Source organism: Lycorma delicatula, chromosome 2, assembly GCF_047948215.1.
Source record: "Lycorma delicatula isolate Av1 chromosome 2, ASM4794821v1, whole genome shotgun sequence".
Taxonomy (NCBI): Eukaryota; Metazoa; Arthropoda; class Insecta; order Hemiptera; family Fulgoridae; genus Lycorma; species Lycorma delicatula.
This window is the reverse complement of record NC_134456.1, coordinates 167,231,927-167,253,282: the sequence shown is the minus strand read 5'-3', so window position 1 is coordinate 167,253,282 and position 21,356 is coordinate 167,231,927. Positions and strand designations below refer to the sequence as shown.

Here is a 21,356-nt window from a genome sequence, read left to right as displayed (position 1 = left end):
TAATTATTCAGTTTAAATTGTGTGTTCATACTTGATATAATTTGCTACAGTGTTTACATATTAGAAAAATTCATTTCAATAAATAAATAAAAAAATGATTCTGCAATTTTAACAAGGAAATAACATTTCATAATATTATTAATTATATGTATTAGTGCATGTGAACAAATGATAGGCTATACCATTCTTTCTTTACCCTTTCTTATGAAAAAGTTGTGTAAGAATTATATAATTTTAAATTATCTAATTTAAAAAAATTGTACTCATTTCTGTTATATTATATAGTCAACCCCTGCAGTGAACATAATGAAGGAGTCATTTGTACGGCTGATTATCAATGCACTTTGATGGACTCCATGAAAATGGTGTGATGAAAGTACTTTACTCTTCACTTTTCCAAGTAACTCAGAGATGAGATGCTTGCTATCCTTGAAAAAGATATCATTTTCATGAGTGATTTATGTAGGTTACTTAACAGTTTATTAAGACGCCTGACATATACACCATTACTACACATCAATTAAATTAAAAGCAGTGGTAACAACTTTTCATTAAGTTATCAGAGTTGTATTTCAACTACCAGTTGAAATACAACTCACAACATTAATCACAAAAATAGAGCGAAAGATAGATTTATTGAAGCAAAACTCAGATAATTTCTCATTTCTTTTTTCTTAATTAATTTAAATCACTTCAGCTCTTAAATATTAAAACCTTTGTGAAAGTATGTGTAATATGATTTATATAACATACATTTAGATTTATATAAAAACAAAAATGTTATGTAAAACTGTCTCAAGGTTATCATTAAAAAAAAATACCATTTTATTCTTCACTATCAAAGTCATTGTGATAAAATACAGCTAAATTAAAATGAAAATGTTTTAAAAATGTATGAAATCTGAATTGTCACATTTTATAACTACATTACAATAATTACTAACAAATATAATTTCAACAAAATTTCTAACACAAAAAATCCTACTTTAATTTGTTCAAGCTGTAAATACTTAATTAAAATTTTATTACCATTAAAATTTCAATATTCTATTGTTTTTTTTTTTGCTTCACTGCAGGAACAACAAAAATAATATGATAAAAATATGAAATTATGTTGATAGATGAAACTGAAAAACAAAGTATGTGTGTGTTTCACACACACACACACACACACACACACACTCTCTCTCTCTTTTACTATCAGGCATTTATATATTAGTTATTACTGCTATGTAAGTAAAGTAAAGCATGTAGTTCATAATAGAAACACAATTATTGTTATAGATAAATATATTAATTCTAAGTTAAATTTTTTCAATACATAAATATAACATAATTCTATGTTTTTACATTCCTTTTATGCAATACAAACTGAATCACTGTAGACTAATTCTGCTTGCAAGAATGTTGCAAAAAATAATAATACTTCATGGGAAAATTATTAGTAATTGTATTTGCTTTAATTCATGTCTCTTAATTTTTTTGTATATCCCAACAAAGAAAATCACAGAAAAATTAGAAATTTCAAAAATATTGTTTGAAATCCTTTACATTTTGTTTGAAATTTTTTGTTAAATTCATCCTCAACTAGTAAATCATTAAAAAAAATCATGCTAAAAAGGAAGGCAAAAAGAATCTATTTCATCATTAAAAATGAAAAAAAAGTTCTTTCATGTTTATTTTTATTTGTGAAACTTTTCACACTGCATATTTTTCTTTTTCTTACTGCATATGATTGAGTTAAACATACAATATTACTACTACATGTAAAATGATATCCAATCAACGGATAGTTAAGCCAAGATGGATATACCTAGATAATTTTGGGCTTTAAATCATTGCACAAGTTGACAAAAGAGTAAAGAGTTATTCAGGTCAGCTCGGTAAAATCCTGAATTTCAAAGGAACACCAATGTAAACTAGCAGATGAAATTCTGATTTATAAGAAAAAACAAACAATTGTGTTAATTTTACAGACATGAAAAAAATAATTACCACACTGCATGTGAATTTTATTTTTTTTTTTTTGCTGTCTCAAAAATGACTACTGTAAACTCATTAGCTGTTCTCCAGTTGGTGTGGTTCAGTTTCAGATTGACGTTTCTGAGACATGTACCATGCCATTAATTTGAACTCAAAGTATACCAGCATGGGCATTCAAATCTGATCAAAATAGATTTAGCTTTCATTGGTTTTCAGCCAAGGTTCTACAATAGCATTACAGAACTTCTAAATGGATATAACCTAATTGATGAATTGGGTAAATGCCTTTCATAAAATTTACAACAAATTTCAGGCAACAATGAAAACAAAACATAATTGTTTTGTACACAAAACCGTATTTAAATCCATAAAAAAACTTTGCAACTAAAATATATTAAATAAATGCTTTAATAACAGTATTCTACTAACATGAAACAAACAATCCAATAGTTCATTATTTCAAGTTAATGCTGACTTACAGCCACCAAAGTTCAACTGCAAATGAAGCTTCAAATTAGTGCTGTACTTACATTTTCTATTAATCTAGTAACTGTTCTACAAATTTATTATATAAATCTATTAATCAAGTAATCACTCTTCATTTTTAACTCCACCGAAGGCAGTACCTGAAGTAAAGTGAGTGGGAAATATCCATGCTTGTTATTGCTATAGATTAGAAGGCCCATATGCTATGGAGAAGAAGGCCCATATTTACCAAAGGTTCCTTAACTAGTAATTAGGTATTTCAAGAAACTTGCAGATGGAAAAGTGTTTATAGACAAGCAAGTAGACAGTCATTACTTTCAGTAAGGAAGAGACAAACACAGTGGATAACCATGGTTTTGGAACCACATTCAGGTACTGTACTACCAAAACTAGAGGCTGTGCAGAAGTTGACACAAATTCTACTACATTTATCCAGGAAAGAAAGAATCAAGGATAAAGAAGTGGGATGAATAGGGTATGTATATAAAATGGACAAATCATTATGAGATAGGCTAAAGAGAAAAGAGGAAATTTTACAGTCTTTCACAAGAACAAGGAAGACTATTATTATAGAATATTATAAAAATTAAAGAAAAAGCACTTAGCATTTTGAGGGAAGAACCTACAGTGTATGGACAGGATTCAACTTCTGTTAGGAACTTACTGGTGCACTCAGAAATATACTTTACATGTTGAGTAACACGAAGATCATGTAAAGTGATTAGATTGTGCTTTAGTGAAAACATGAGGATACTCATTTAAAAGTGCTTGACATAGTATCACAGAAACCTATGGATAAGCTTGCCTGGCTCATCTAACTATACAACAAGCAGTATGGATGACATAAACAATGGTGTTTTTTAATTACCCATAATTAAAAGAAAATTTTTTCACATCAATCAACTTAAAAAGAAAAACTAAATATTAATGTAGGATAAGGGAAGAAAAATATATATATATAACTTTTTATATAAATAAATATATATATATATATCTTTATATATAAAAATGTTAAGGTCATTTGTGTATGCTTCAAAAACTCAAAATTTTCTGCACCGATTGAGCTCAAATTTTAGCACGATATATAACCCGCATCAAAGATTGTTTTTATCTATTTTCCGCGACCGCGAGAAAACAGTTTTTTTAACGGTCAGGTGCGTACCAGTGACCGTGCAATCTGCCGGAAGCGAGGGGAACACTCGCCATACTAGCCAACGACAACCGCAGTCACATCTGAAACAATACCACCTGTTCCCAATTACATTGTTTATTAACAAAAAAAAAAACAAAAAAAAACGTATTCACTTGCATCTGATTCAGATTATTATACAATCTGAATTAAATATTCACTTTAATCGAGGTACTTTTGTGTGATCGTGTCGTGATTGAGCTGCGCAATTCACCAAATCGTAAGTAGAGGTTATGTTTTATAATACTAATTTTTTATAATTATTATTTAACTATTTAATTTAACTAATATTTTACTTATTTATTTAAATTCATGTATTTAGTTAATATTATTAATTTTTAGTCACTTTTCAATACTGTCTGTCCTGTGTCTCATTGTTGTCAAGCTGCAGCAATGAGAACCATGAGAGATAGGTGAAAAAAGTTAAAATAAATTTTTTTGGTCTTTTCAAAATGAAAATTTTTCGTTATTAAACTTTTTGTCCTTTCTGTCTTGGTTTTCAATCTAGAGCTGGGAGAGCGATAAGAGGTTATAATCTTATCCCTACCTTCTATTCCCGTGAAAACCGAAATAATGCCTCGCAGAAAATCGAATTTGGGTCGTCGCACTCGCCACACAGAAGGATCAAGAAGACTGCTTTCGAATATGACTGAGGAAGAGCGGGCATTCGTACGAGAGAGGAACAGATTAAGCACCATCCAGATACGTAACATGGAACCAGCAGAAAGACGAGCATCTCGATTCCCCCCCGAGGAGAGAAGATCCCGCCTCGTAGCGTGTCCGGTCGCTACACCACCTCCTCTGTTCCTAGCCAGTAGTGGCTTTAAAGGAGAGAAAGACGAGCAGCCAGGCTTGAGGATGCACGATTGCGAGTACATCGTCGCGTTCTGCAGTAACAGATTTGGTTCGTTCTCAACGGAATGAACGCAGCCAGTCGACGGTCAACCTGGCATTTTCAGAAAAAATACAATTGGTAGACTATATACAGTGCATCCCAATCAAGATGAATGTTTTTTCCTTCGCATGCTATTGGTAAATGTGCTTGGTCCTAGATCTTTTCACAATTGAAAATTGTTGACGGCGTCACACATGCCACTTTCCGCGCTGCTTGACAAGCTCTGAATTTATTAGAAAACGACCAACAGTGGGATATATGAATTAATGACGCGTGCAACACTGCACATCCAAACCAAATTCGCGCATTATTCGCAATTATATTGACCGCTTGCTTCCCTTCATTTCCCACAGAGTTATGGGAAAGATATCGATCGCATATGGCTGAGGATATTTTGCATAGAGTACGCCTAGAAAATGCCAATATGACCATGAAATTTACAGAAGGCATTTACAACGAAGCATTGATAAATATTGAAGACAAGTGCTTAGCTATTGCAAATAAAGTTCTTAGTCAATTGGGAATGCCAGCACCCACCCGAGCTGGGATTGCTTCATTTGATGTGGATTTACGCCGTGAACAGAGTTACAACATTGGTAATTTCTTCAGTCATATGTCCAATCAAACATTCCCAAATTAACGCGTGAACAGAAAGGCATTTATGATCGCATAATGCAAATGATAAATGACGGAGTTGGGGGGGAACCTTCTTCTTCGATGCGCCAGGAGGAACTGGGAAAACATTCCTCATTAGATTGATTCTAGCAACTGTTCGATCAAAAAATGACATAGCCTTAGCTCTTGCTTCGTCTGGAATAACTGCGACATTGTTACCAGGTGGAAGGACTGCGCATTCAGCTCTCAAGTTGCCATTAAACATGCAAATCATCGAGACTCCCACGTGCAATATTTCCAAAGCATCCGGCATGGGAAAAGTATTACAAAAATGTAAACTCATTGTTTGGGATGAATGCACGATGGCACGTAAAAAATCGCTTGAAGCTCTTGATCGATCGTTACGAGATTTGCGTGGAAACGTTCAACCATTCGAGAATGCTTTGATATTGCTCGCAGGAGATTTTAGGCAAACATTGCCTGTAATTTCTCGATCGACACCAGCAGACGAAATAAATGCTTGCCTGAAACATTCAACACTGTGGCGACACGTACGTACATTGCAGTCGACTACGAATATGCGTGTCCAATTGCAGAATGATCCATCAGCTGAGGTATTCTCACGACAGTTACTGGACATTGGAAACGGACAGCTGCCAGTCGATGAGACGTCTAGACGAATATCATTTCCTGATAATTTTTGTAATTTAGTAACATCGAAAGATGAACTGATCGAAAAAGTATTTCCTGATATTCAAATTAATCATAGAAATCACGATTGGCTCAGTGAACGAGCTATCCTTGCCGCAAAGAATAAAGATGTCTATCAACTTAATAATGTTATTCAATCCAGCATTCAAAGTGAGGAAATTACATATAAGTCGATAGACACCGTTGTGGAAGTAGATGAAGTAGTTAATTATCCAACGGAATTTTTAAACTCACTTGATCTGCCAGGGATGCCACCACGCATATTAAAATTGAAAATAGGTGTGCCAATTATCCTGTTGCGGAATATTAATCAGCCAAAACTCTGCAACGGCACGCGACTTGCAGTATGAAATTGATGAATAACGTAGTGGAAGCAACGATTTTAACGGGACCTTTCAAAGGTGAAGATGTCCTCTTTCCTCGAATACCCTTGATCCCGACCGATACACCATTTCAATTTAAAAGACTCAATTCCCAATTCGATGGCATTTGTAATCACAATCAATAAACCGCAAGGTCAATCTTTAGAATTGTGTGGTTTAGATTTAGATGCGGATTTCTTCTCACATGGACAACTGTATGTGCGTGTTCCCGAGTCGGCAAACCAGATAGCCTTTATATCTACGCAGACAGTGGAAAAACAAAAAAATATTGTATATCCACAAGTATTTCAAAATTAAACTTCTATGAAACGTATGCTTTGTTTTGTTTCTCATTTCTCATCCATGCAACCACAATGTGCCACAGCGAAGCGTGGCAATTGTTATATATATAACAATTTAATTAATACAAAAAGAAGCAGTTTATAGGGATGGAGTATTGATAAATATGCAAACAAAAAAAAAATAACTTTAAAAAGTAGATTGTAAATAACAGGTAGAACTTTTAATAATACCATATGCCTGATAATCATCAACCTAGAAAACAATAGGTTAAGAATAGTAGGTAGGTCTAGGGTATTTTCTTAATTTATAAATCTGAGTAAAGTTGTATACAAAACAGACTAGAGATACAAATTATATAACTTATTAAAAAAAATCATTAATTTGGTTTCCCCCTTAATTTTATCTTATTATCTTTTCAAAATAAAATAATTTAAAATATGAGGACGGGTAGGTACACTTTACTTACTGGTAAACAGGTAACATAATAGGTAATGGTCTCGTTAAATGTGGGGCAGATAAAAGCATATTTGATCGTTCGTGTAATGCTTCCTTTACCATACGATATTGTTCAATATCAAGATTCATAATAGCTTTCTGTAGATATCGAACACCACCATGTATAAGCTTTGTACTTCTGCTGCTTGTACCAGATGCAAAATCATCTGCTTCTACTAATGCAGTTTTAAGGCCTGTAAAAAAAAAATATTTATGAAAATGTCTTATATTGGAAGTAATTTTTTTTTGAAATACATAAGTAAACATTTTTATAATGTACAATGTTTAATTGTATATAATAAAAAAGGAGAATAATCATCATATAATATTAGCAAATTCATTAAAAACTTTAATAAAAAAAGTTTTAATAAATAATAATGAACTGATTGTTAGTTTACAAGGACCTATTAGTTTGTCTGGGGTCAATTACTGAGTACGCTGATATAATTTAGATATGAAATGACGTCCTAAATAAGATAATTTTAGGACTCATGTTTAAAAGAAATATAATATTATATAATTAGACTATTAATTACTGCAAAATTAATACAATTAAATATCAATTTTAATTTAATTTAAGAGTTCAAAAGCCAGACAAAAAACCATAAATACAAACTTTATGGAATGCAAATGGTGTAAAAAAAAATAGTAAAAAAATCTAAGCATAAACTAAAAATTGCAAATGCAACTGAAATTCATTACTATTCAGAGACTGTGTTAGGTTAAAATACAGTTTACAGACACTAAAATATTTAATACAGAGCAACGTGCTAGAAAAATTCTTCAAACCGATTTTTGAAATTGAACAGTATTATGAGATTTTATAAGGTTTTGATTTTTTTGACCTGGCATCACACTATGTCCTCAAGAAGCTGAATCATGAAAATTGTCAGTCATTTACCTGGCAACAATTAAAATGTCACTTCATCTTACACAATGACTTGAAATTGTTTCCACATCATTGATCTGTACTGATGGTATTTGAAAATTTGCCTTCAACATAAAATATGTATTGAGTGATCAACTGTAAAATAGATCTGTAAATTAGTGACTACAATACAGTACTTTAATTTTAAATTACACAATGTAAATTACTCTCCTCATTGGTCAACAACCCTTCTCATTTATGCTCACTTAATTAATATTCAATTAATGTTCACTTAATTAATGAAAATATGTAATGGATAATATAACAATAATAACCTCTTGTAACAGCATCTAAGGCACAGCCGGCTCCAGAAGCACCACCTCCAATTATGAGGATATCAAAAGATTCTGACTTAAGAGACTTAATCTGGTCATCCCGAGTTGGAAGATGTCTTTTAGCTTTAGATTTACTGCCAGGAGTCTCTTTTGCAACAACAACTGTAGGCTTAAAACAAAAAAAAACTATTCATCAGTTTTAATATTTGTAATATATTTACAGATTAGATAATAAAGAATTTCAGAAATTATGTAATATATAAAATCATATCAATATACAAAAAATTTAATTTTACAAAATATAAGATAAATCATGTGTAATGAATGGAATCACTTCTAAGAAAACCCACCCACCACAATAAAGTTGAAAATTAACCATGATAGACAACTATTAATTAATAAATTACACAAAAAAATTCTCCAAGATCATAATCTTTTCATGGTGAGTACACTTTTGAAAAGGTATATTTTCTAATATATCCATCATTACAAAATACTTTGTTTTATGCACATGGAATTTTCGAATTTCACGCTTGAATGGTTTTAATTAAATAAATCATCAAACACAATATGATTTACATAATAATTGTGTTTCAATCAAAAGACAAAACTTAGCACTAAACATAGGACACAATACTAAAATTGATGTCCAATAAAAAATGAGGCTTTTCTTCATTAATCTGAATGATTTATATCAAACTATGAACGCAACTTTATATACTACATTATAATTGCAAATACAAATTTTTAAGCAACACAGTCTCCAAAATTTATGAAAAAAGGTACATCAGACTGATTAAAGTAAAAGAGCATCGGGTTTTAGATTAACTTTTGTAGATTAATTAAAAAAGATGCTAACAGTTTTTTCATTGTTATTTTTAAAAGATATAGCAAGCTATATGTTTCTCTTAAATTAATGGTAACTACGTAACCAGTTTCTAATTGTCACCATACAGGCCATGATAAACCCCTAACTAAAAACCAAATTAAAGTTTTCATCATTTTAAAGGTTTATTAAAAAAAATTAAATTTCTTAATGCATTATTTTTTCAATCTATTTATTACCATTCTTCAACTGTATTTATTGGGCAATTATATTTATAATGTTATAGCCAAAGAAATAAGGAACTGATAAATGCAAGAACTATAGTTCAACTTTTCATTACACTTGCAATTATTACAACTTTCACAATCATGTATCTTATTATTACTTAAGTATTCTCTACTTATAGAATAATAAAAGATATAATACATTTGGTTCTAGAAAAATCATGGGTAAAATAGATGCAGTTTTAACCCTTAAGATAATTTTAAACATTTTTAAGAGAAAAAAGATCTACACGGGCACTTGACTGCTTAGATGATTAATTCCACATATTAATGCTAAGAAAGAATTAATCCAGGGGAATATGATGTAGAGTATTTTTAGTGCAAGAAAAAGTCTAGTCTGCCAAGATTCAAACCTAGAGCCTTCTGAGTGAAAGACAGAGATGCTAACCATTCTGCCACAGAGGTTGATGGAGCCTCATATACCTTCAAAAGGAATTTGATAATGTTGCATGGTATTACATTTTTTAAGTAAAACTTCCTCTTTCTGATACCGATAATCCTAAATATTCCTAATTCCAGACTATCTCCAATGGTTTGATTTTGTATATTGTAGAAGAAACAAAGAAATAAAGAAAAGTAAAGATCTGAACACAAAGTATAATAAAAAAAAAAAATTAATTGTTCTTGATTCTTTTGATTGAATAAAACAAATTGAGACAAAACAAAAATATGTTAGATAATTCAACAAAGAATATAGATCACCTACGACAGATATCCACTTTCAAGAAAACAAATGTAATGAAATTTGAAAGAAAGAAAAATAACTGAATAAAGAACTGAAATGTGTTCCAATATCAATAAACCAGGATTTGAGTTATCTTCATTATTTAAGCAATAAAATTACAAAGGGTGAATATAGCTAGGAAGTCATAAAAAGTAGTGTCACAATAGCTTTATTCAGAAATGGAATCTACTATTATCATAAATATAATTAAGACAATCAGGGAGAAATTTTAAAAATATTAACAGGGAATTTAATGATTCACAATGTAATCAAAAATACAAAGTCAGAAAATAAAGGAAAAACTTTTGAAAAATGGAGCTATGAGAGAATGATAAAAATTGGATTGAAGAGACAAAGTCAAACACTGATTTAGTAAACAGCTAATTCTCAAAGTACTATGCAACAACAAATCAAAAATGCGGATATAAATAAAAATTATGAAATAATATCCACATCAATCATTAATTTTAAGAATTAGATTCAGTAGGTTCCCACAATTTATGCCTTCTGATGCCTTCTGATATTGTTTCCAACAATAGTCACTGCTAAGTGAATGAGTCACATTGCCATTGCTACAGTGTAGCTACAGTTTGTTCTCCTTGAACAAAGCACCAAATTTGTATTTTGTTTCAAAACTCACATCTGAGATTACATTAAAGTTGTTTGCAAAAGCAACAATGTAAAAACAATTACAATAACAATGTTGTCAAACAACAATGAAAAATATGCCTAAGTTGGTAAATGTTATCATAAGGATCACATTGGTTTGTGATAATGTTTATATTGGGCATCCATTTACTATTGATCAAAACATTGAGCACTTTTGAAGTGAAAGAATGGAATCTGTCGATGAAACAATGTCAGAAGTTGAGTATTGGGAGTATCAACTAGGAAGAGGAGTATTGAGAGTATCAACTAGGAAGAGGAGTATTGGGAGTATCAACTAGGAAGACATGACCTTTTACGATTCTAAAACAAAATTTCAATCATCAGAATGGAAATCAATATTCTGTCATAAATAGAAATTTAGTTTAGACCAAAGCAAAGGATCATTTATCTTGGAAATTCTTTTTTTGATTCACAGCTCCTACTCTGACATATTGATCTGACTTATGTTAGATGTGACAAATTTTTTGATTAAAAATATTTTTTTCTATACTCATACAAAGGAATTTCTTGACTAGTCAAGAGATTCCATTGTAATCTTCTAACCTGGAAGATCAACAAATTTTTACTTCTTCAACTGAAAATTCTGAAAGGAAAGAGATATATGGGCACCAATGATGTAATCACAAATGTGACTGAAGGAGGTTTCTAAAAATTTTTTTCAGGAAAGTTTGCAAACAATTAATGAATGTTGGCAAAAGGTGTGTATGGCAAAGGAAACTACACAAAAGATACATGCAATGTATTTTTTATGTAAAGTTTCTGTAAAATAAATATACACTTAGTACGTACTGTGTGAAGTAGTTTTATAAAGTACTAACTTTTGGAAACTATCCCGTGTAAAAAAAATAAAATCAAATCAATAGAAGAAATTAATAGTCAAATCAAATCAATAGTCACTCATATTATGTAATATAGATAATGCAGACCTTATGAGTGTAATTGTTCATATGCAAAAAATTTAGTAAAAAAAAATCTTCTGAAGTAATAAAAATATTTGGAGTTTTTTTACTGCTGATAACTACTATATGAGCTTTAGGAATCTTAACATTTATATTTTTATTAACATTTTTTTAATTTAATGCTAATGACTTACGAATATCACAACACCATCAGACTACTGCACACTGCATTGAAATTTTACAAACTTATCAAATTTTATTATTCTGTCAATTGAATAAATACAAATTACAAGCCCACCTGTAAGATTATTCAATTATGGTACTCATAATAGCTCATGAAAAGCTATTCATTGTTGGTATAAAATAGGTAAGTTTAAAATATAATATTTTGAAAAAGATATTAATCAGCATGAATTAAACATTTTAAAAAGAAATTTGCTATATGGCTACTGAAATAAATTACGAACCAAAAAAACATTCAAAAATAGCTCACAAAAAAAAAATCACATAGTACTAAATGGCTGTTTTGATTGTTAAATAATTGTTGAAAAATGTTTTTCTTATTAATGCCATTAGAAATATTAATTTTATAATAATTTTTAAGTAGTATTTATTTGTTCAGTAATATTTAATTATCCTAATATATATTTATTTACTTTTTATCTATATTATTTCCGCAGCATCTACTGATGATTTTTTAACAATGAAAATGGCAATATAGTTTTAGTTAAGTAAACTTTTAAAAATTATTTTTACTATTTTTTTATTTCTAATTTTATTGATGGCAAAAATGAAGAACTTTATACATCTCGCATACTTCTTTAAATCCCAATAATCTTATAGTACATCCTTCCTCGCCCTTTTATCCCAGACCAAACTGTTTTAAGAAAATATATACTTACACTGTAAAATTTAATATTTTTCCCTGAGACATTGCTTTTATTAGGAATCAAACCTTACAACCTTTGAATTTGAAAATCAGCTAAACAACTGATTTGCAATGACAAATTAACCACTAGATCAGCTTGGTGGGCTAATAATATAACATATTTTCTAATAATAATTTCATTAATGATTGTGTTAAGATTAAAAGTACAAACTTTTTTAAAAACATAAACAAAAATCAAATTTTTAAATAAATAAATGTATTATATTTTTATATAAAAGAAATGTTACAACTCAAATAATAACAATAAAAAAGTGACATACAAGGAATGGTGTTTCTCCTGTTAAAAGCCATGTTGTAAAATAAGCTCCAGCACTAAAAGAAGCTCCTCCCAAACACAATTTTTTCAGAGTTGCCATCATATTTTAATCTGTAATGAAGAAAAACAAGTAAAAAATACTTTCAATTGTTTAAAATACATACTTGAATATCTAAATATACTGAAATTCTACTGCAGTCTAGTAAAAAGCTGGATGAAAAATTAACAAAGTACAAATAATAGAAATTACTGATCAAGAGATTAAACTAAGATAAGAGAAAAAATTATTTTTCATTAATAGAATGACAATCATTAGAATGCAACAATTTTGCAGTTTTGTCCTTAAAGGTCTGCAGTAAAAACTATCGATTTAAAACATTTTCACATCATAAACACTTAATTGCTTTTAAAGCAATCTGAAAAAGCAGTTATGAAAAACTTGTTTAGAATGTAAGTAAGTTAATATCCATTTTGACCAAATCTATATTAAGTATATTTAACTCTTCCAGCAATAACAACAACGCTGGGGTGAGAAACAACAGCAATTAAGTCAATGACTAAAAGCACTATATTACTTCGACTAAAAGCAAGCACTTCTACTAAAAGCACTATATTGCAAGTTTCTAGAATAAATTTTGTTCTGACAGTTATTTAGAGTAAATATTTCGTTTATATTCATTTATACTATTTATTCGTTTATTATACTATGACTATGTTTTGTATTTATATTTACTTTTGCTAATTCACCTGTAACTACTGATGATAATTATCTACAAAATAGTTTTTTATAAGTAATATTATCTTAAGTAGTTTTTATAAGTAATTCTTGAATACGAAAAAATTGTTTGAAGCTATGGGTGATTTGAATAAACTATACTGAATACTGATCAGTAATTACTTGTTAAGAAAAGTAATTACTTATTACATATAATAAAAGTATTCTCTTAAAAGTTTGTGGATAAACATTTTCTTTTTCTTATAAGTAATTACTTTTATTCTTAAGAGTTTGCATGTAGTTTACTTTAAGTAAAGTATTTCTTTTTCTTAAGAAATTGCTGATGGTGTCTAGATATCAAACAAATCTGCATGTTTAAACTTGTTTGTACAAAACCGTAAAGAGCCAGATAATTCATGTCCGTCCATGATGATGTCATTTCCGTTAAAGTTAATCATCTCAGTATATCATGTATTACCCATTGGGTTGGTCTGCTGGTGAATGCGTCTTCGAAAATCAGCTGATTTTCAAGTCAAGAGTTCTAATGTTCAAATCCTAGTAAAGGCAGTTACTTTTATATGGATTTGAATACCAGATCGTGGATACTGATGTTGTTCTTTGGTGGTTGGGTTTCAATTAACCACACTATACATATCAGAAATGGTTGACTTGAGACTGAACAAGACTACACTTCACTTACACTCATACATATCATCCTCATTCATCCTCTGAAATAATACCTGACGGTGATTCTCAAAGGCTAAACAGGAAAAAAAGTATATCACGCATTTCTTGCTAGTCAACTCTACTTTTCAACTGGATTGTTAAGCATGCCATCGAGTAAAGAAACACAATTTTCATGATTTTGGAGAATACAAATAATGTGGCTGATGGTAGGGCAACTTTAGTAAACATATTAAGAAAATCATAAAGTTGTTAAGTCTTTGGCCTTTAAAATTATTTATGCTACAGAAAACGCATGGGCAAACATTTTGAAAGAATTTGAACAGTGCATGTGAAAGAAAATGTCACTTGCAAAAATAAAGAAAATGCTTAACAATATGAAGCATGAAATTAAAAAAAAAAACAGACAAGCAGAAAACAGGCAACAATGTGATAAAATTATTAAATTGGGAGAAGGATTTGTTAAGCCTCCTAGAAGAATATGAAAATCCCAATTTCAAACAAGTTCCAGGGGCAGCAAATGCTGAAATCAGAGATGGGAATAATAAATATACTCCAGAAGAATGTGAAACACCAGTACTTTCTGTAACTGATGCGGATAATCATAATTCCAAGCAGACTTTGAAACAAAAAACAGGTGACACTGATGAAATGGTTCCCTTGTCAAACAGCGAATTACAGAGAATTATTCTCAATGAACAATTACAATCATCAGAAGGCAAATGAAACTAGACGTGAAAATAAGAAAGAAGAAATAAAATTGCAGAGAGAATTACTGAGTATAAAAATTGCAGAAAGAAGGTGAAAACAGCATGAAAACTGCACATTTTGCTTGAAATGAATCCAGTCATTTGCTTTTGACGTTATTTTGTCCAAAACATAATCGATTATTTTACTTGCTGTCGTCCGGTGAACACCAAAATCTTCCCCACTCCAGTCTGAAAGCCTGGGTCTGCAAGATATCGAAGAAATATTTTCATTTTCTGTTTTGATAATAATGCTCCTTCTTTTTTCTCATTTACTTCTTCCAGTAGGAAAATGTCACATAAACGATAATTGATTCTTCCTCAAATCGAAGTAACTCTTTGCATCAACTTGGACTGATATACAGTCTCTTTTTGTAATTCTTTCTATCACGAACATTTATAAATGTAGTCATAACTGATTATAAGGTTGGTCTGGAAGGTACCTTAAAAATCAATTAATTTCTTATAAGAAAGTATTTTGTCCCTTTTAAGAAATTATTTATGCAGGATCAGCATTTGTGTGCAGTTATAAGAAATTACTTATAAGGAAAAGAAAGAAATACCTGATAAGATAAAAGTATATCAATTTCTGATACTTTATTCTCACATTCATAAGCAATTTCTTAAAAAACCGTCAAGAAAAGTAATTATTGAGTTTTATTCACATCACCCTATATTTTTGGTTACTTTGGGTTACGTATAGTATGGACGGCATTTATACATCAAACATTTCAGCTGTACAATTAGGGTCTTCATACATCTAATGGATAGGAAATCAAACCCTCAAACACACAACTCAACTCACAAGTGAATTGACCTGCATTAAGAAAACAACTATTTACACTTGCTACTGTCAATTCTGCTTTGGCAATGCCCTACCTATTATAAATCCCTATGATTCTTACCCAAAGAAGATATTAAAGATATGTAAATGAGAATATGAAGGAAGAGATTGTGAGATAAGATCTTCAGGAAAGTTGTGAGAAAGATATTATCACTATCAGATAGTGAAGATAATGAAAACTGTTACGATCTTCAAAGGTTTGTTATTATAGAGATAATTGTTGAAGAAATATTATAGATTATAGGGATTGCTATTATGTCAAAATTATAGTTGTTTTGGATGCAATTAAACAATTATTCTGGATACAAATGCAACTTTGTCAATTAATTGAAAGAATGAAAAAAGTTATAAAAGGGACTAGAGTATTGTTCAATGTCAACAAGCACAGCATGCATGTGTAAAGGTGAAACTAGTAGGCTAATTTTAAATAAAAGTGAAGAATAAACATTAAGCAACTTATATAATTTTTTAAATAAGAAAATAAATATTACTCACATTTATTATTAAAAAAATGGATTCACTAAAAATAGAACCACCAAAATATACAAATTAGCTTTAATCGCTTGTATATTATCATTTTTCAACTTATGTGAACTCAACTTATAAAATAAACTCTGGTTTTATAATTAAACACAAATTTAATACAGATTAACAAAATTAAGGTGAAGAAACAGCACAACATACCTGTGAACCAATAAATTGAAAACTATAACTGAATAGTTAAAATTTTGTTTCTTATAATACAATAAAAGGAGCCACAAACACATACATGTGTGTGCTCATAAATACTGATCACAAATGGACTATTCAACTTTCTGTATGCTCTTCATAAAAAAAAAAACAAAATGTAAATAACTGACCATTACGTAAAATACAAAAATATTAGCGTTAAGAAAATCACAATTTTTTTACTTTAAATTTATTTTTTATTGTTTTAATAATCATCTGAATTTTATAATCTGCAAGGAAATCAGTTTGCATTTCTCCTCTTATCAATTTCTTGTGAAATGTACTATAATTTTCTGGTATTTTCTCCACTTATTTCATTTCAATTAATAGAAAATTATGAAAATTTTTAAATGTTGTTAATTATAAATAAATTGCTAACAAAATTCAGTTTCTTAGCCAAAGAGAAGCTACACATAAGTTCATACCAGAAATATGAACTTTTTATTTACGTACAGCTTTATTAACATGTGATGAAGAACAGTTTGTTCTTTCCTTCAAATTCATGAAGAACCTTTTTTTAACTTATAAATAGGAAACCGGGAGAAATCAATCCTATAATCCAATAAAAAATTTGTTAAAAATTCAATCCAACATTTTTCTACTATCAATTGTATAGTCATGTTTTTTTTAATATCGTTGCCCTTCTCACTGTCGTGGAAAAGGTATTAAAGATGAAGTGAGGTAATCATATATTGAATCTTAAAGAAGAATGATATTCTATTTAGCAACATAAAAAAAACAAATAATTTTGCTAGAATAAGAAAAACGATTTCTATACATCCCAAAATAACACATATCTGAATTGGATGATAAATAGTTTCATCACTAATGATTATTGTAGTGTTTTAGTGATACAGAAGAATCTGTAGTAAAAGTAACTGTTATTTTTAACTAGGTATATGAATAACTACCTGACCAAGACTGAAAACGACAACCTCCGAACACTGTATATTAATCATTTATTATAATTTATGTTCTTTTACTGAGTAAAGATTGTGTATGAATATTCAGAATTTGCTGTAGATAGGAGCATATTTATTTCCTACATTATCCGTCCCAATTTTTCTTGAAGATATCCAATAGAATTAAGGCTCGTTGATCAATAGCGTGCTGTTCACACAGGATGACTTCCTTCAATAATAAACAAAAAAATTCTTTCAACTACTTTAAAATAATGTAGGAAAGTATTTATTTAATCTCAAGATATATATCCCTAATAAAAGAGCTTTCTTTGTAATTAAAATAGGCGTATAAAACTGGATCGCGGCTAAGGGTCGAGTATAAATAAATAAAAATTTGCAATGATTTTCTGTAATCTTGCCAGTAAGTTCAGCAGAAATACCTCTGAATTCTATTTAGTATCACTGCTCCTTTCTTACCAGAATGTTTCTTAATATGACTGATACAGTTTTTAGATCAAAATTAAAGCTTTTCTAATCATTAGCCTGCTAAGATTAACTGAGAAGATTAACTGCTAAGATTATTATCTGTTAATAGGCAGATCGTATTATTTTACAAAAAAATAATTTTTTTAAAAATAAAAATGATTTTACAGGCTAAATAATAAATAAATAATTAACCACATCCGATTAGTAAATTATGTAAAATAAATGATAATAATAATATAGAAGAAAATACAATATATGAATATTGTTAGGTCAAGGTCATTTAGTTCGTAACTAGAAAAGACCTTGATCTTCCCTACAAAATAAATTAGTCAAATCCTCCGTTGCATAACATTAACCAATTCATCATTACATTTAAACAAAGTTAACATTTCAATAAAAAATTTACATTCAGTTGCACAAATGGAAACCTACAAATTTCTTCTTTTTTTTAAACCAAATTCAAATAAAAATCTATGAAAGAAGATTTGATGCATTATATTTTATCTTAAGATTTGATTTTAATATAAATAAAACTACAAATAATACCTTTTAATAATAACAAGCATAAAATGAATTATAAAAATCAGTCTATTGATTGTAAGCGTACGCTCGCTCATACAATTCAATACATTTTGCAAACATTTTTAAATCCGTTTCATTACTTCTTTTCGCGCCAGACTGTATTAAGAATAAAATAAAAATTTGGAAAATTTAATCATGAGTGTTAAAAATTTGTTACTTTTAAGAAAACTAGACAATTCTATTACTGTATTATAAGATCGCAAACTGAATACAAATAGCACGGCCAGTTACGTCATACTAGCACTAGTACATACCGGTTGCTAAAAAAAAATACAAGGAAAATCGGCCATTTAATGAACACGTGATAGTCACTCTCATCTACAATCTGGTTTTATTATATTACATGCTATGACATAAGTCGACAATCGAGTTCTTCCTCAATTGATGAATTTACTTTATTAGATAAGCAAAAATAATGTTTATTAACTATCTATAATACAATTTAGGAGTGACCTTTTCCCTCACGGAAAACTACATTGCAGAAATGATGAGTTCTATGAACTTCTAACTGACGAATGAGTATCAGAAAAGACAAGTTTTATCAGATTTCGATAGACTAAAAGCATTTTTAATCGGTTTTCCCATTATACAAGAAATGCGTATATGTACACAATCCAAATACAGAGAAAAGCATTGTAAATGAAGATGGCACCAGCAATATGTCACAATTTATTAATCTTTTAATTTCTACTAAAATCAGTCGAAATTAAAACTTTTTTTTAAAGATAAAGTTAAAAGATAACTGAGAAATTCCCAAACTTATGTAACGCGTAACCAGACTGGGTAATTAATGTTTCGCCAATTTCCAGATTTGCGTGGGGAACAACCGGCAAAATTACGTAAAAAGAATTTGCTCAAAATGACTTAAAATATTTCGGATACGCATTTCTTACATCAAATTTAAAACATTAAATTAAAGGTCCAATGACAAATAGTTTATAATTTATTAGTGAATTTTTTAACAGAAATATCAATCTCAAGAACAGGTTTGGGTATTTTAATAAAATTCACTAAGCGTGTTTAAATCTATTTTCTGTATGAAATAAGGAGTATATTACAATAAAGATTTTATATTTTTAAATTTCAAACTGGTGGCCGCGGTAATTTTTAAATCATTAATAATTTAGAAATTCTATTTTTGGTAAAATTGTTTCATTATTAGATAATATTTTAAGCATTAAATTGTGACCAAAACGACACGTCATCTATCAAAATACAATTTCAAATAAACGATTTTAAACGGAGAAAAAATTCAGTAGAAGAAATAATTTTGAACCAGATTTCTGATTCTTCCATCAATAAAACGTTTACAAAACTCAGAAGGATTAATATTTTGAATATTAACAAAAAAACTCGACTGAACTGAGGCGTCACCGTAATAATGACATAACCCTAATGCAAAACCCTCCACAACCGCCGAAACAAAGAAAAAATAGTCCGATAAGCCTTTACTTATACTACTACTATTATTTTAGCAGCCCCTTAGACACGACCACTGTTTGACAAAATTTAAAACCTAAAAATTTGTAAAAACTGTACAATTATTAATATATTTATAGTTTTATAAAACCCTTTACATTACTATATAGTCCAAGAGCTATAGGCGAAAAAGTGGTTTGATCTTTTGTTGAACGAAATTTATTGGAAATCGATGATTACTAAGGCATGTTATGGATCCGAGCGGGCTGATAGTTTTGTTGGTACAGGTGAAAGGTGCCATTTTTCCGGGAAATCCTATTCATCGATGTAGTGTGCTTGAACATTTTTCCAATGAAAGTTAAAAATGTACTAAACTTAAGTTCGAACTTAAGTTGATGGGTAGGTTGTGGCGAGGGGTTGGTGAACAGGGGTAAAGTTGGCCAAAATTTCTGCAAAAACATTTCATCGCGGATATGTCAGCCAATTGAATCACTTGTTCCTAACATTTAACAATGCATGTGAAAAAATAGATGACAGCTTGGGTGGTACATAAGGCAGTAAAACGGGGTTTTTATATTATCACGCGCGCGTCCATGTATGCACTATGGGCGCAGGGCACTCAGATACGCGCTGTATATTGCAGATACCCAACTTACGTAAATGCATTTTTTTATGCTTTATATATTCATTAATTCTTAACAGTTTAATTTTGCAAATAATTTATATCTTGAACAATAGTTTAGAGTCCCCTATTCACATACTCATTTTACGAGAGAATACTCGCCGTGTATGATTTACTATCTATATATATAAAAATGAATGTTCGTCTGTCTGTATGTCTCTTATGCCTTCTAAACCGTTCATCCGATTGAGATGAAACTTTGGTGAGTTGTTGTGCGCACGCCTGCGAAGGTTTCTGAATCAGTTTAGACCCGCTACGTGGCGCTGGGGTAGCTAATTTCGAAAAATTGTATTTGTGGTCCGATTTGGCACGTATTCAGAATATGTGTTACTTACGCGGAAAGAAATGCCTCTGCAAAAAATGGACCGGCTAGATGGTGGTGGGGTTGAGATATTTGGAAAAATTATATTTATGGTCCGATTTAGTTCATATTCAAAATATACATTAGTTATGTGAAAAGACAAATTTTTGCCAAAAATATAACCGCTACGTGACGCCGGTGTCGAAATATTTACGAAATAAAAAAATATACAAACAGCCTTTCTTCTTCTATACATACAAAAGGAAATTTTCGTATGTGTGTCCGCTTACTAAAAACTGCTGGACCGATTTACATGCGGGAAAAATCAGAAAATGAAAAAGGTAAATAAGGGAAAAGTGAAATAGGAAAAAGGAAAATAGAGAAAAAGGAAAAAAGGGAAATAGGGACCAATTGGAT

General features: G+C 29.9%; 1 protein-coding gene across 3 annotated transcripts in view; it reads right to left on the bottom strand.

Annotated features, from left to right (window-relative positions):
* The window catches only part of Gpo1 (glycerophosphate oxidase 1), a 114,519-nt gene that overhangs the window by 38,168 nt on the left and 54,995 nt on the right, over positions 1 to 21,356 (bottom strand). For all 3 annotated transcript variants that reach the window (XM_075356668.1, XM_075356666.1, XM_075356667.1), the window contains 3 exons: positions 12,854 to 12,960; positions 8,243 to 8,411; positions 7,011 to 7,233 (listed from right to left, as the gene is read on the bottom strand). In XM_075356668.1, coding sequence (XP_075212783.1) covers positions 7,011 to 7,233; positions 8,243 to 8,411; positions 12,854 to 12,952 — 491 coding nt within the window. In that variant the 5' untranslated portion in view covers positions 12,953 to 12,960. The remainder of the gene's footprint in view (positions 1 to 7,010; positions 7,234 to 8,242; positions 8,412 to 12,853; positions 12,961 to 21,356) is intronic.